This window comes from Stegostoma tigrinum, chromosome 12 (assembly GCF_030684315.1).
Source record: "Stegostoma tigrinum isolate sSteTig4 chromosome 12, sSteTig4.hap1, whole genome shotgun sequence".
NCBI lineage: Eukaryota > Metazoa > Chordata > Chondrichthyes > Orectolobiformes > Stegostomatidae > Stegostoma > Stegostoma tigrinum.
Genome location: NC_081365.1, coordinates 31504532 through 31522180, shown reverse-complemented (window position 1 = coordinate 31522180; position 17649 = coordinate 31504532). Strand labels below are relative to the sequence as shown.

The 17649-nt window shown below is 40.7% G+C and overlaps 1 protein-coding gene across 3 annotated transcripts in view; it reads left to right on the top strand.

The window, feature by feature from the left end:
- cblb (Cbl proto-oncogene B, E3 ubiquitin protein ligase) overlaps positions 1 to 17649 on the top strand; it is a 160977-nt gene that overhangs the window by 61095 nt on the left and 82233 nt on the right. For 2 of the 3 annotated variants that reach the window (XM_059650262.1, XM_059650263.1), the window contains exon 2: positions 15752 to 15898. The exons of the other annotated variant lie outside the window; for it this stretch is intronic. In XM_059650262.1, coding sequence (XP_059506245.1) covers positions 15752 to 15898 — 147 coding nt within the window. The remainder of the gene's footprint in view (positions 1 to 15751; positions 15899 to 17649) is intronic. 3 annotated transcript variants of the gene reach the window in all.

Sequence of the window (17649 nt, the reverse complement as noted above, 5' to 3'; positions counted from 1 at the left end):
ATCTGGACTCAATCTTGAGGACTCCCGGACAACTCCACCTTGATGGCTTGCCACCAAGCTGCCACCTTTGGTGGCTTTTTCCTTCTGGTAGGACTATGTGTGTCCAGTGATTTGTGATAGTGGTTTTGGGATGTGTCGGTAAGATATAATTCTGTGAGCGTGAGTATGTAAGGCTGTTATTTGATTAGTCCTTGGGACAGCTCTCCTAATTTTGACACAAACCGAGCAGAGAAGAGGACTTTGCAAGGTTCCCAGTTGTCGTTGTCAATGCCGGCTGGTCAGTTAGGTTTAATTTCTTGTAGACTTCATAGTGATTTGATAGAACTGGGAGGCTTGCTAGTGGATTTGTAGTCACATGTGGACCAGACCAGGTAAGGATGGCAAATTTCCTGCCTAGAGGATGCAAATGAGACAAGTGGGTTCTTACAATAATTAGAATGGTTTCATGGTTAAGCCTAGACCAGTTTCAAGTTCCTGATTAATTGAATTTAAATTCCACTGACTAATCTGTTGGGATTTGAAGCCTTATTCCCAGAGTAATAGGCTGTGCTTCCTTAACACTCCACCTCCGTCATTGCAGGCACACTTACATAAGCATGCGTGTTGGTTTATGTGCTAACAGCAATGTAGTAATGACTAGACACCTGATTTTTATGACTTGATTGACTGATAAATATTGACTAGGACACCAGGAGGAGGACTTTGCAAGGTTCCCAGCTATCATTGTCAGTGCCAGCTGGTTCACTATGTTTAATTTCTTTTAGTTCTGGGCAGTAGTGCTGTGGCTTTTTTGACATCCACCTTAGAAATTAGGGTGTGTTTGAGGAGCCGTTAAAGACCACACTTCAAACCATACAGTGTTCTTTCTGAAATTTTAGTCTCAATTTTGGTGTTCAAGTAAATAGAACTGAACTTGAACCCACAACCTTCTGGCAAGGTAGGAACACTACCGATTGGCTGAAATTGACAATATGTAGTCAGTAATGTCTTAGTGTGCATAACTTAGGCATGATATCTCTTCTTTTGGCTGTATTTTTTCTAAGCAGACCAAGTCAACACTGGGTTCAAATGATTAGCTTTCCTGTGCAATAAAGCAGTGTAATCTGCTGATTAATAAGTATTATATTCTGTTTGTTTAACTGATACAACTTGAATCATTTAAAAATTATGAATGTGCTGTGTGCCAGAAAGGGTGTGGTGTTTTTAGCAGGAGCTGAATAATTTGGCTTTGGTTTCTTGCCACAGACGTTCTGGCTCAAGAACTTTTGATGTTGAATACAAAATTCCAACAACGCAATTGGTGGTGATGAAGTAGATTTGGATGTCATTAGACATACGTGTAAAACTCAAATTCTATGGAGTGACGTAGAATCATAGAATTCAGAAGGAAGCCATTCGACTCCTTGTGTCTGTACCGGCACTCAAAAGAGCTACCCACCTCGTCCCATTCTCCAGCCTTATCTCTGTAGGTCTCAAGATTAATCACTTTCAAATACATATCAAGCTCTGTTTTGAAATCACCTCTGAAATCTACCTCCATCACTCTCCCATGGAGCACATTCCAATTCCTAACAACTCAGTGAAGACGTTTCCCCTTATCAGTCCTCACTCTCTTGCTGACAGTCTTGAAATTGTGACCCTTAGTTCCTGATGTAATCTCAACTAGTGGAAACAGAGTATCCTCTTTTACTTATCACTCCCCAATGCCCTCATTGAAGGTAGGCTGGTAGCAGCTGACAATGAACCAACCACCCCAAAAGCAGTAATTCGTATCTTCTAATTGTATCTCATCTTTATATGCAAGTTGCCCCCATCTCAATTATTGTCCCCTCTATATTCCAGCATAGTGCCTCCAATCTGTAAAGTTGATCTTCACAACCTATCTCCTACCCAGCTTCAATTTCATGCAGCTCATCTCCCCTGATTAACTGAATTGGAAGGACAGCTCCAATTTAAGAGTGACTAATCTCCAAATTGGTCTCTGCAACTTCCCAACTGACATACTGCTCATCCCTGGACTGGTTGCACTGGACCCGCAGGACAGACCTTGGCCTATTCCCCTGACAGTAGTGATAATTTACCCCTGACCCTGACCAACTCAAGTGGTTGACTAACCCAGCTCCTGGACAGAGATTGGATGCTACCTTTTGACTGTCTGTGACAACACCCCTGCCTGATGATAGCTCCATCTTGACAAAAGACTACTCCCCTTAGACCCTGAGACATTACACATACTTCAGCAAAATAGCCATGTTTGCTGTATAAGACGCAGGCATGTGCTATTGGTGTGACATTGATGTAGCCTATGGTTGTACAGCAACATGGCCATTCCCCTTGACAGATCTCTGTTAACTAGTCTAACGAGCTAAACGTAGGATGATACCAAATGCTATGAGTCTGATTTTAAGTTCTGAATGAGTCTGCAAGGCAAGGCAGACATACTGTGAGCATCCAGGCAGGTGTAAGGTGAGCAAAGGCAGTTGCTTTTCCCTCCACACAAAGTGGCTTGATGGCATCACAACAATGCAAGGTGTCTGTGCTTTCTAAAATGCAGCGTTGAAGTAGAGAACTGTAGTTTTGAGAGTCAGAGATGTGCCATGGTGATATGATGAGTCTGGTTTGTATTGAATGCCAACTACCATGGCCAGGGTGCAGGCAGTTTCTACCCATGGAGCTTGCCCTGTAGGTTGGAAAGGGCTGGCCAAGATGGAGACCTAGAAGAATAGGCAATAACCTACTTAAACTTTCATGTTTGAAATTGTCGCTGTCTAATTTCTCTACTGTGTGTTGTAGAATAGCAAATTGCATATCAATAAGGTGCAAATGGGCAATGATGAGATGTTAATGTATGCAAATAGTTCTGTTGCGGGTGGATTCTCAGCACGCTGTTCGAATCTTGGGTGCAAACTTGGATCTATTCTGTTAAGAATCTCCCCATTGCCCAGTGTGCTTCAGGGTCTGGGAGATATTCTCCATTCTCTTTTTAACGATGCAGAAATGATGTAGTGCACTGCAAGGTTAGTTCAAATCTAGCTGACTGTTCAACTAACATGATCAAGTTTTCAAACCTAACCATCTCTATTTAGTTATTTGTCATCTTCTACAGTTACTAATAGTTGAAAACGTGTGTTGAATTAAGAAAAAATCTAGATCTGCTGCTGGCAAACAGGAAAGACTAAACACAACAACTGCACTGCGCTGCTTTCATCATGATTGTGGTGAAGAAATAAATGTGGCTGTAGGTTTGAAAGGCCATACTAACTATTCAGGAGTTACTGAGGCCACATTTGTGAAAGAAAATGTGACTTGAAAATTTTGTTAGAAATAGTTTTCTGAAATGAAGGCTTAATAAAAACATCCATACTTAGTGCCTTCAGTTAACTTCTCCAAATGTTTATTTTTGTCTAATTTCTGCCTGACACACTGACCAAAAGCAGATAACTTACAACTTTATTGCTGCATTGATGAATGCAAAATTCTTTTCCTGTAGATCATTTCAGATAATTTTGTAAATTTTAAAAACTCCACAAAGATGGTAAATTGCTCCCAAATCCTGTTTTGCTTAAACTCTCAACTTGAAGTTTCTTCATTTAAACCTTAACTGCATTCTGAAACTGTGTGGTAATTCAGTTATCATAAACAATTTCCATATTTAGTAAGACACTAGCTTATAACGCAGTTTATTTCGTAGTGCTCTATTCCAAAATCTCAATATACAAAAACAGAATGTGATTGATTCTTTATCATGCACCATTCAAATAAGGCTAATAACCTGTCCATTGCATAGATATTGGCACCATAATAGTCTTTGTGAAATCAATGTAAACAATCTTAGATAAAATAAAGATTTGTGAATGCTGGCGATCTGAAGCAAAAACAGAAATTGCTTGAGAAACTCACCAGGGCCGGCAGCATCTATAGTGAGAAAACAGAGTTGAAGAAAGGTCACTGAACCTGGAACGATAACTCTTTTTATTTTCTTTCCACAGATTCTGTCAGATCTGCTGCGTTTCACTAGCAATTTCTGTGAACATTTTTAGAACGGTTTCATTAAACTGCTACTTGAAATTTGTATCATCTTACTGTCAAAGTTGATAATCCTTATTTTTATTTACCTTATAATATTTGTTCTTGACCCTTAATTGTGAAACCTGGTATGTAATAACTATACACATTAAGTATAGTTTAACTGAGTTCTCAAGTTACTTTCAAAATTAAATTTTATATATTTTTCTACAGAAACATTATTTGGGATATCAGGAGGTAATGCTGAGATCAAAATCAGAAGTTGCTGGAAAAGCCCAGCAGGTCTGGCAGCATCTGTGAAGCAAAAGTCAGAGTTAACGTTTCGGGTCAGGTGACCCTTCCTCCGAATCGGACCTGAAATGTGATCTCTGATTTTTTTTCTTTACAAATGCTGCCAGACCTGCTGAGCTTTTCCAGCAACTTCTGTTTTTGTTCCTGATTCACAACGTCCGCAGTTCTTTTGGTGATACTGAGCATGAATACACCTTAAACCTGACCCGAATGCAAAAAACTTAGGGAAATTAAATAATTCTGTCTTGTTTCTTCAGCTGGTTAAACTCTGTCCTTTTTTCTGTTTGAAACAGATTAATAGTTCCCCATTTCAGGATTTTCTATTATACATCATTTCTCTTAGTATAACTTCTATTGCTACCCGCATTGTTACAAAAAATATTGTGGCGAACCGGTACGTTATGTCGAACTAAGGTGTGAATTTTTAAGTGTTTTGTTTGGCAGATTTTCTTGGGTTTAAATACTAGTTTTGGCTAAATGACATTTTGTTATTATGCTCTACAGAAATATAATGTTAGTATCCGCACTAATCTTGTAAAATGAATTGCCATACCTGCTGCAAAATGCCATGTGTAATTTTGAGACATTGAAATGTATTGTTTGAAAGAGATAATGGGAACTGCAGATGCTGGAGATTCCAAGATAATAAAATGTGAGGCTGGATGAACACAGCAGGCCAAGCAGCATCTCAGGAGCACAAAAGCTGACGTTTCGGGCCTAGACCCTTCATCAGAGAGGGGGATGGGGGGAGGGAACTGGAATAAATAGGGAGAGAGGGGGAGGCGGACCGAAGATGGAGAGTAAAGAAGATAGGTGGAGAGGGTGTAGGTGGGGAGGTAGGGAGGGGATAGGTCAGTCCAGGGAAGACGGACAGGTCAAGGAGGTGGGATGAGGTTCGTAGGTAGCTGGGGGTGCGGCTTGGGGTGGGAGGAAGGGATGGGTGAGAGGAAGAACCGGTTAGGGAGGCAGAGACAGGTTGGACTGGTTTTGGGATGCAGTGGGTGGGGGGGAAGAGCTGGGCTGGTTGTGTGGTGCAGTGGGGGGAGGGGATGCACTGGGCTGGTTGAGGGATGCAGTAGGGGAAGGGGAGATTTTGAAACTGGTGAAGTCCACATTGATACCATATGGCTGCAGGGTTCCCAGGCGGAATATGAGTTGCTGTTCCTGCAACCTTCGGGTGGCATCATTGTGGCAGTGCAGGAGGCCCATGATGGACATGTCATCAAGAGAATGGGAGGGGGAGTGGAAATGGTTTGCGACTGGGAGGTGCAGTTGTTTGTTGCGAACTGAGCGGAGGTGTTCTGCAAAGCGGTTCCCCAAGCCTCCGCTTGGTTTCCCCAATGTAGAGGAAGCCGCACCGGGTACAGTGGATGCAGTATACCACATTGGCAGATGTGCAGGTGAATCTCTGCTTAATGTGGAATGTCATCTTGGGGCCTGGGATGGGGGTGAGGGAGGAGGTGTGGGGACAAGTGTAGCATTTCCTGCGGTTGCAGGGGAAGGTGCCGGGTGTGGTGGGGTTGGAGGGCAGTGTGGAGCGAACAAGGGAGTCACGGAGAGAGTGGTCTCTCCGGAAAGCAGACAGGGGAGGGGATGGAAAAATGTCTTGGGTGGTGGGGTCGGATTGTAAATGGCGGAAGTGTCGGAGGATAATGCGTTGTATCCGGAGGTTGGTAGGGTGGTGTGTGAGAACGAGGGGGATCCTCTTGGGGCGGTTGTGGCGGGGGCGGGGTGTGAGGGATGTGTCGCGGGAAATGCGGGAGACGCGGTCAAGGGCGTTCTCAATCACCGTGGGGGGAAAGTTGCGGTCCTTAAAGAACTTGGACATCTGGGATGTGCGGGAGTGGAATGTCTTATCGTGGGAGCAGATGCGGCGGAGGCGGAGGAATTGGGAATAGGGGATGGAATTTTTGCAGGAGGGTGGGTGGGAGGAGGTGTATTCTAGGTAGCTCTGGGGGTCGGTGGGCTTGAAATGGACATCAGTTACAAGCTGGTTGCCTGAGATGGAGACTGAGAGGTCCAGGAAGGTGAGGGATGTGCTGGAGATGGCCCAGGTGAACTGAAGGTTAGGGTGGAAGGTGTTGGTGAAGTGGATGAACTGTTCGAGCTCCTCTGGGGAGCAAGAGGCAGCGCCGATACAGTCATCAATGTACTGGAGGAAGAGGTGGGGTTTGGGGCCTGTGTAGGTGCGGAAGAGGGACTGTTCCACGTAACCTACAAAGAGGCAGGCATAGCTGGGGCCCATGCGGGTGCCCATGGCCACCCCCTTAGTCTGTAGGAAGTGGGAGGAGTCAAAAGAGAAGTTGTTGAGTGTGAGGACGAGTTCAGCTAGGCGGATGAGAGTGTCGGTGGAGGGGGCCTGGTCGGGCCTGCGGGACAGGAAGAAGCGGAGGGCCTTGAGGCCATCTCCATGCGGAATGCAGGTGTACAGGGACTGGACGTCCATGGTGAATATGAGGTGTTGGGGGCCAGGGAATTGGAAGTCCTGGAGGAGGTGGAGGGCGTGGGTGGTGTCACGGACATAGGTGGGGAGTTCCTGGACCAAAGGGGAGAAACCCGCTTTGCAGAACACCTCCGCTCAGTTCGCAACAAACAACTGCACCTCCCAGTCGCAAACCATTTCCACTCCCCCTCCCATTCTCTTGATGACATGTCCATCATGGGCCTCCTGCACTGCCACAATGATGCCACCCGAAGGTTGCAGGAACAGCAACTCATATTCCGCCTGGGAACCCTGCAGCCATATGGTATCAGTGTGGACTTCACCACCAGTTTCAAAATCTCCCCTTCCCCCACTGCATCCCTAAACCAGCCCAGTTCGTCCCCTCCCCCCACTGCACCACACAACCAGCCCAGCTCTCTCCCCCCCCCCACCCACTGCATCCCAAAACCAGTCCAACCTGTCTCTGCCTCCCTAACCGGTTCTTCCTCTCACCCATCCCTTCCTCCCACCCCAAGCCGCACCCCCATCTACCTACTAACCTCATCCCACCTCCTTGACCTGTCCGTCTTCCCTGGACTGACCTATCCCCTCCCTACCTCCCCACCTACACCCTCTCCACCTATCTTCTTTACTCTCCATCTTCGGTCCGCCTCCCCCTCTCTCCCTATTTATTCCAGTTCCCTCCCCCCATCCCCCTCTCTGATGAAGGGTCTAGGCCCGAAACGTCAGCTTTTGTGCTCCTGAGATGCTGCTTGGCCTGCTGTGTTCATCCAGCCTCACATTTTATTATCTTGTATTGTTTGAAATCTTGTTTTAAAGTGTAGGCCAGCATTGTTTTCAATACTTAACTTATAGACATGTGTCAGAGTAGATATTTAGAAATTGTTTTTGGATAGTTAACTTTTTTAAAATTCTCAATTTCTCTCAGCAATTTTGAATCATAATTTCTGACTCCATTCTGTGCTGCATATTATTCCTTTTTTGCTTTGCTGGTTGATCTTGCCTAAGCACGTTCTTTATCATTTCATGTTGCATTCTGTTGGGTTTTTTTAGTAGTTCAGGCCTCATTTGATGATGTCGAGGTGCCGTTGTTGAAGTGGGGTGGACATGGTCAGAAGTCAAACTTCACCTGATGAGGGGCAAGACTTTGAAAACTTGAGATTTCAAATAAACCTGTTGGACTAAGCCCCATGTGAATCTTTGTTTTTGTCCTATATGTAATAGCACTGTTTTGAGCTGTTACCTGTTGTCTTGAAATCTTTTTTGTTATTTAATCTCCTCTCTCCTTGATCCCATCACAGATCTTCTCCATTCTTTTACATCCCACACCGCTTAAACTGGTTTAAAAAATCCTTTATTTCTTGCTTTTTTTCTAATTTGATGAAGTAACCTGAAACATTAACTGTTGTTTCTCCCTGTACAAATGCTGGCTGACATCTGGTGTTTTTCTAATTTGAGGAATGTTGAGTGTCTAGCCACTGCATTGTATGTCAGGGCGTTTTAAGTAGTTTTCGTTAAAGTAGATATTTTTTAAAAGTGGAGTCAGTAGTATGGTACTGTCACTGGACTTGTAATCCAGAGGTCCAGACTAATCCTGTGGGAAGATGGGTTCTAATCCTACAACAGCAGTTGGTGGAATTTAAATTACATTGATAAATAAAACCTGTCTCAGTAAATGGTAACCATGAAAAAGAAGCTCATGTCTTTTCACTGTCATTCAGGGAAGGAAATCTGCCATCCTTTCCTGTTTTGGCTCACGTGTGACTCATTGTGGGTAACTCTTAATAGCCTTCTGAAATAGTTTAGCCTGCCAACCCAGATTACAGGCAATTTGGGACAGGCAACAAATGCTGGTTTGCCCGTAATGTCCACATCCCACATAGAATTAATTTGGTAAACAAGAAAGCTAATTTATTCATTTTAATACTCAGGTTTACACAGTGTCATGGGGAATTCCGTAGGAAACAGTTAATCCCCCAATTAATTCTTTAATTGAAAAGATGTAATACCGGGACAAATTCCATTTGCCTTTTAAAGTACCAGGCTCTGTATAACAGGTTGTAGCAATCTCAAATGAGCCAGAGTTGAAATGCCTTTTTTGCATTTAATCAAAAGCTTTGGGTAATTGTTCCTGGGTGCAGTCTCCTTAACATGCCTCACAGAATGAGTCCACGTGCCAACCAAATAGCACCATGTCACTCATGCAGAAAAAAATTGTTCCCTTTGAACCTTGGGATTCCTCTGCCTATCCTGATGAGTGCAAGTTGGAAAGCTTCAGCAATGTGTCCCTTCCGTTTCTATTGCCTTGCCTCATTCTTCCTGGCAAAATGAAAGAAACCACACTTGTTTGGATTAAATTTCATCTGACGCATTGTTGAAGGCTCATTGCAAGTTGAACTGTAAGTGCAAATAGTCTGTTTTATCAATCCTATTGTGATGACATTGAGGTGTGAATGGAGGTGATTCGGTTTGTTACTGACAGTCCAATAATCTCCCAGTAATTAGCCAGTTATTTCTACAGGGCTGATCAATCTGATCAAGAGTATTCAGAGTATTGCTAAATAATTAAATTTAGAGTTCATTTATGCTATTTTTATATTGGTGATGTTAGTATAGTTTCCTTGGCATTTAAAAAAAATTCCTTTTCATGTGTTTTTTTCACAAAAGCAGCAAATGTGAACTGGGTTTTCCAGAAATAATTGTGTTTTAATATCGAATACATCAGTGGCTATTTGTCAGTTGTACCTTAGTTCAGTGTAATCCTCAGCATGGATCATTATAAAGGAGGCTTCTTTTTGTGGATCTCATTGCTCAAAGAAATACATCCAATGTTTGACTATCAAATACCTCTCGTCGTTCTTATCAGCATACTACTTAATTGTAATCCATGGAGCAAGTGAGTGATTGCTCCAGTGAAGACAGCACGTTGGATTGATTTTTAAGCCGAGTTCATTCCTCTGCTTAATGTCTTCATGTTCAGAAAGGTGAAATATTGAAATGTGTTGTTTAAAGGATTTCAGAAATGACTCTGACTTGATGCAGCAGAATAGAGAAAAATGACCAAAATATTCCTACACATCAAATTTATTAAGTCTAGTATGACAGGAATCACACTTCTTAAAAATCTTGCTTTTAAAGAAGTCTAAATAAATATTATAATTTTATCTATACATTGCATAGAAGGCCTGATTTTGTGCAGAAGTAGCACAACATTACTTTGATTTGTAGAATAAATATTCTATGTTTTGGGACCTAACATGCTGAAGTATTCTCATGTTTCGCAAGGTTATTGGTAGTTTTCTTGAAGCACCTGTAGGTTTGAAATTGTCAGTATTGTAATGTGTATGTTATGCCGTATAAAAGAAATGTCTTACTTGTGCTTTCTTTCATGTTCTGCTGGTGTGTATGGGGCATTGATGTATTTTAAAGAAGTATTTAGTGTATGTGGTTTAATATGTTTGACTTGTTGAAGATTGCGGGTCAATATTTCAATCATTTTTTTAAAAAAAAGCTTTCTCCTAAATATTTTAATGGAAAATTCACATTTTCTTTGCAATGGAAACAAATTTTTTTCATCTGTAAAGAATACTTTGAGTCAGGTTGTTGTGAGCTTTCTAACAAGCCTTTCGGGGACCATGTTCTTAAATATTTAACTTTAACTCAGAAGACATTGGATAGGTAGAACATAGAACATAACAGTGCAGTACAGGCCCTTCGGCCCTCGATGTTGCGCCGACCTGGGATAGCGTGGGCACTTTAGTTTTTGCTTGGTCAATCTCCTCCTTATCCCCATTTCAATTTTACTAACATGGAGGAAGTAAAAAGATGTAATAAATTGTAGATTGTTGCATAGCATTGGTTGACACACATCTGCTGTCCCGTGATTCAAGGATGACAGTTACTTAGGCTTGGAAATTTCTCACTAGAAACAAGCAAATTTGTAATCGACAGATCTTTGAGCACCCCCTTCATGGGGCCCTAGGAAATGGAATCTGATGTGCAAGATTTTTTCCCTCTTTCCTTGTCTACTGCCCTTCTGCCTCATTGTTAAGAGAAGTTTCTCTGTCCCTAGCGCATCAGCCATGAGAGAGTTCTTTGGCCATCAGGACATGGTGTCCAGTCCATGACGTTTAGTTTACAGGATATTTACAATGATTGTGGAATGATTGGTTGATCTTGGAGCTCTAAAACAGAATGTCCAATTTCCTAACCAAAGTGGAAATTGCTGGAAAAACTCAGCAGGTCTGACAGCTTCTCTAGAGACAAAGCAGAATTAATGTTTTGGGTCCAGTGACCCTATTTCAGAACTGTTTGTAGCTTGGTAAAGTTTGGTATAATGCTGAAAATGGGGAGAGGAGAGGAGTAAATGATAGGTGGCGATGAAGCCCAGAGAGGGGGAGGATGTTCTCTCCCCAAACCCATCTTCAGCGCTTATACCACCCTTTTCCTAGCTATGATCAGTTCTGAAGAAGGGTCATGGGACCTGAAATGCTAACGCTGCTTTGCCTTCACAGATGCTGTCAGACCTGCTGAGAGTTTCCAATTTCTGTTTTGTTTTTGATTTCCAGCATTTGCAGTTCTTTGCTATTTGTTATGTCCAGTTTACTATCTGTCAGGCCTAGCTAGTGACACCCAGATCCTTTAGAGAGATTTCTATAAATATGTTTTAATTGAAAGTCTTACTAATATCTTTGCAGCTTCATAATAACACCTCAGTCTAAACATTCAGATCAGACTTTGTGTGAAAAGTTGCACCTTATCTGCCCAGTTATTCCTCTTCTGACTTTTGTGTCATTCTCCTGTCACTGTTTATATATTTTATATTTCTTCGAAATGAGGGTTAGTTTTATTGAATAATATTAAAGATTGATCTGTTTTTGTTTTTCATTGCTACTACTTTCCACTTTTCTTTCCAGTGGCTTATAATTTTCAAGTGATTGTGTGAACCTATCCATTTAGATCATCTTGGCCTGGCTAGACTTTGTGGTTGAGTTACTTACTGCAAAACATTTTATTCAAAGGAACGCCATTTTGTTGCATCATAGTTTTTTAAAAATAATATATTTTTGCTCTGTCACATATAGGAGACATGCTTTCAGCAAAATGTAATTTGTAAAACACTAGTGATGAATTAACATTTATAGTAGGCAATCAAGTACTTATTGAAAATGAGCTTGTGTTTTTTCAAATGTTTTAAACTTAAGTATGATGTTTATGTCGTAGTAGGAAATATTTCACGCTGATTTCCCAGCTTCTGGCAAAGTTATATAATTTTAACATCTGTCGTCAAATCATAATTGGTATTTAGGGACACAGACATAGTGCAAAACACTGTCATGGGGAAATTGTAGTGGGTGTACATTCGTGGTATCGTGGAGATGGTTTATCAAGAAGATTGTTTTGTTTTTAAGAATACTGAAGACTTCTGTGTGCTGCTTTGCTACTTGCCTCATGGAGGTAACTGAGAAAGATAATCATACAACTTAGATCCGTCTGACCCCCATCTCCAAATTAGTCTTTGTGTTTCAAGTTCTTTTGACAGTCCAGTTGAGATATATAGTTTAAGCTTAGGAAGCAGCAATGCATCATCGCTTCCTCATTCTTACAGCTGTTAAAGTTTTCAGTAAAGAGTGGTTCAGTATCAAGTATGGATCTGTGCGCTTCATTATTATTTTACCCACAAGATGCTAAATGGACTCTGGCCCAAGAACTAATCTGTGTGGCACCACTATTCTCCTTGACATTGTTGCTTTATCATAGCGTGAGCTAATGCCACATTTTGGCAAATGATCTTTGAAGGAGAATTATTAGACTACTGATTACTTTATTGCAGCTCACAAGACTTGCATTATACCCTCCAGCAGCAAAATCCACAAGGTTTGTGGTGTTGGAATGACTATATTTAGCTGTAGGCTAGTAGTAGAACATTTTCTGATGGACTAGTTCGTAAGTCTGAAATTCTAATTTTGGATAAATCTAAATTTAAATTTCTTTAAGTTAAATGCATGTGCTTTCGCATGCCAAAAATAACAATTTCAGAACAGGGAGAAACAAAATAGAAACTTGTTTCAGCTATTTTTGAGTAACTAACTATTTTGTTAATCATGCCATCATGATGCTGTGAAATGAAGTTGAATTTAGAAATTCTTCCCCCTCCCATCGTAATCATTTTTTTTTCCTCTCTAGATACTACTAGAGATTGTTCCATATCTCCCTAGCAGGTATTTTATATGCGTACCTTAGCGACAATTGTCTCCTGACTATTTGTCTGTATGGAAAGAGGAATAAAAAACTTTCTGATTTGGCCCTAAAGTTTTAACTTCTAACTTAGGTGAGGACATAAAACAAATGATGGCCAATCAACATTTTTCTGTGACCCTTACTTTGAAGAATTCGAACCACTTCTTATTTACAGGCTCACCTGCCAAATAGATGAGTCCAATTCAATGTTTCCTGAAACTTTTTTTCCTGTAGAAAGGTTATTGTACTCTCAGGCCAAATACTTTCCACCCAAATTTCTTGGCTAGGGGCTGTGGTGTTATCAAAATGACACGACGTTGACATAAGATTATGCCACAGCTTACGTGTTTGAATTGTAATGGCTACTATGTTGTGGAGATGCTGATGCCATTTCCCACAGCTTCTTTGTGTCCCCTCCCTGCTGATGAAACATGCAATGCATGCCAAAATTGAGGCAGCTTTGTGTTGTCCAAGGGCAACTTGCCATGACGCAACCTTTATTTTAACTGTGTAGTCTATGAATTCTCGTCCTTGTCTCCCTGATTATCATGTAGTCTTTGCATTCTTTTTGTAATAAATAGAAAATATGAAGACATGGAAAAAAAAGGTAAATAAGGGTAAAGTTACCTCTACATTTCTGCCTTGAAAGTGAACAACGGGCTAATTCACATGTTCATGGGTTCACTTTGTGCATTTAAACAAGGTCTTTCTTTATAAGCATGCTACAACTGATTTTCTGGCAGCTGCAAAAGCCTTTTAATTTGCAAGAAGCCTTCGTTATTCACTTTTCAATTTCAATTTGCATTGCCTTTTTGATCCAAGAAATACTGTGAAATCATAGTTTGCTTTTTTGTTGATGTGTAATACTATAAACTTAAAAGGAGAGAATGACAGAACCACTATACTGTGTCAGTCAATAACTCTGCAGTTATTATTTTGCTAACATGTAATTTTAAAATTGATCAGAAGTTAACCCTGAGAGAATTGAAATGCTGGTTTGGTCAAAATAAATGCTGGAAGCTATGTGTTTGTGACAGTGAATGATGATTTTATGTATCTTTACATGTGGATTTTGATCTCATCCAGCACGAGTTGACCTAGAACTGTTGTTCGTTAGGTAAGCAACTGAAATAATATGTAATTTTTTTGCCACATTCATTTAATTTTGAGGAAGCTTTATTTGTAAAAAATCTAGTCCTAGTGCAACCTGTGGATTACTTGTCAAGTGGTTTTGTTGGTGGTTGTGCTGTGCTACTCATATCTATTGTGATATTAATTTTCTTTAACCATATGGATGATTCCAGTGCCATAGAATCAGCTTCACCTGCCACCAATGAGTGTGTTTGTACGTCTGGTGCTCCTGGGAAGTTATTTGCACTTTGCCTTCATGTCTTATTGAGCTCTCGAATAGTCTTTTGTAATCTCTTTTATTCCATCATTCTTCTCCCATCCATGTTTCAAACTCCTCAAACTTTTTCAGGCTTCTCTTGCAACTTGAATTCTGAAACCTTAACAGCAACTCAATGGCTATGTGGGATTTGAAGTGTCCCAACTTGCCTTTCCAACAATGGGCCACTGGTCTCATTGTGATACCACAACTCTTATTGCTTCAATTCATTCATCTGCTGTTAATTTTACTGACTTAATTGCGCTGCATTACATCAATTCCTTGATAATCTGAGATTGAGAATGTCAAGTGAACTCAGCAGCTGCAAAGAGGAAACAAAGACTATTGTCAATTAGGTTAGTGAGCATTGACGTGAGAGAGAAAAAAAAATTATTACCACACCTGTTGGGTCATTTTTTTTGCTTAGTAGCATGTTACGTTCTTGCCTTCCTAAAGCATGTTTTTAAATGTTGTTTGTGAATAAGCTGTATGTTGCTCTGATTTAAAACTTTGAAATACAAGTTTTGGAGCAACTTGATTTATTCTTTGAGTTAATATTGTTACAGAATGTTTGGGATGGTACCCCCCCCCCCCCCCCACCCCGGCCCCATGAAATGCTCTAGTGAGGGGTGTGTAAAATTGCAGTAGATTAAACAAATAGGGAGAAATTATGACGTGAAAGAATTTTAAGCATGCTAAGTATTTTAAATTCAAGGTCAAGAAAAATGTAGAAAGGCATTGGAGAGCTGGACATATGTTGTAAATAACTGAGGATAGGGTGATCTGTAAGTGAGATTTTGTTCAAGGAGTGGAGTTTGGATGACCCAAAGTCGACAAAGGCTGCAGATGAAAGTGCAGCCAGGAAAGTTTTTGGAAAACGTTGTCAGTCAGTGACAGTTGACTAGCTTTTATCCATGTGCAGTACATGGGGTTGTCTGGGCACTGGTGGTCCTGTGATAGTGACCCGCCACCTGATCTGGATGCCCTGTGCTCAAGTCCCACCTGTTCCAGAGGTGCATCATAACATCTTTGAACAAGCTAATTAAAAAATATTTACATGAGGATGTTTATGCTCATGCGAGCAGTTATATTATGTAACATAGAAGTAACATGTGAATGAGGAAGAAGTGGCAGTCATGGATAGATCCCTGTTCGGCTTTGGGGGTGACTGTGTGGACATGAAATAAAAACAATTCCATTCGAAAGGAACAAAGTGAGCTATTTTGAACTTAAACTATTTCCTACATTTGTGTGCCAAGGTTGAAAACTGCAAAATGTTTATACGCTGAGTTTTGTTTTGCAATTTCTATTAAAGGGGGTACATTGAAGTAATTTGTCTTATTGTATGCAATTTCCTTCTCTAGGAGGAACCTTACAAAGCTCTCGCTCATCTTTAGTCACATGCTGGCAGAAATCAAGGCCATTTTCCCATCTGGCCATTTTCAGGGTGACAACTTTCGTATCACCAAGGCAGATGCTGCTGAATTTTGGAAACGGGCTTTTGATGACAAGTAAGTATGAAAATGTTTTTGTATGTAGAATGAATATTTCTCAAAAATGGAACTGCAAAATTGCTTTTTAAAAAATATTCTTTAACCACATTTAGATCAAAGTGAATGGTATCAATGCTGGAGAGCGGAGTGCTTTTTCATTTTAGTGTTGCCAACAGGCTTAGCATGGTGTACTTGCCAACCTCAACATCATCTCTTCCTATACTAGAAAGTTGTTTTTGTTTTAACATTTATCTTAATGACTTTTTGAATGAGACTTAAGTGGTTGTTTTGTATTGAATTCTGAATATAGTTGTGTATTTGACCAAAGAACTCATTTAGTAGAAACTGTTTACTTCATCTAATTTCCTTACAGCTAGCTGAACTGGAGATGAATTTCATTCTGTCATCTAATTCTCTGTTGAGACCATGTAAATTTTTAGCAACTGTCCCCAATAACTCATTTACTATTACCCTGGACAGCGTGCAAGTGATGGTATCAAAATCCTATGCTTTGCATCATTATACAGTCTAGTTGTCAAATGCTTTTTTGCTGCTTTCTGCTACTTTTCTAGATTTCTCCAGTACGTTTAGATTATCTTCTCTGGTTTGACCTTTACAACGTTTCATAGTTTGACTGCTTCTTAATTGCATCACTAGATTTACAGATAAGTTGCAATAACAGATCACTGAGAAATACACAAATGTTAAGATCCCAATTGAAACACTGATTTCATTGCGAATTTTGAAATATTTTTGGTAGTAGGAGTCCATTCTTGTTGGCTATCAGCTTTTTTTTTTGTTCTTTGTGGGATGTGAATGTCACTAACAAGGACGACATTCATTGACCATTCCTAATCCTCTTGAGAACGTCAAGGATGAGCCTTCTTGAGCTGCTGTAGTTCCTATGACTTATGCATTTGCATTGTATTGTTAGCAGGGAGCTTTTTCAGGGTTTTGAACTAATGATGATAGCAAGGATACTGATATGTTTCCAAGTTACTTGTAACTTGAAGATCTTGAAGGTTATGGTGTTCACACACATTTTCTGTGCTCTTCTTTTTGGGTGATAGAGGTTTCAGCTTTGATAGATGCTGTTGAAGAATGTTTGGTGAGTGTCTCCAGTGCATTTTCTTAATTTTACTCACTTCAACCATATTATGCTGGTTCTTGATGGCATGAATGTTTAAGGTGATAGGCCAGCATTCACGCAGGTTACTTTGTCCTTGAGCGTGTTTGAGCTGCATCCTTGAGAGAATCTATCATACTTGTGATTTTTGCCTTTCAACGGTGGAAAGGGTTTGGGGAATTGGAAGTTGAGTCCTTTGCAGCAGAATATTCATTCTTTGATCTATTCTTGTAATCATGGTGTATGGCTATTTCAGTTAAGTTTCTGTTGCATGGTGATGAATTTGTTCATGATGATGGTGGGGAAGGTAGCAAGGATAATTCCAGACAATATCAGGGGGAGTTGGTTAGACTTTCTGTCGTTGGAAATGGAAACATAAGAAATAGCAACAGGAGGGGACAGTACAGCCTCTTGAGCCTGCTCTGTCATTCAGCACAATCGCAGCTGATCTACTGAGTCACTTCCCTTTTCTGCCCACACCCTTGAGACTTCAAATATCTGTGTGTTGACCAGTGCAGCAATGTTATCCTCGTAGAGTCCAAACTGTGCATTAATGAACAAGTTATCACTGAATGAGTGCCACTCAATGTCATTTGGTGACGTTTTGCTGATGGAGTGATAATTGGCTGGATTGAATTTGCTG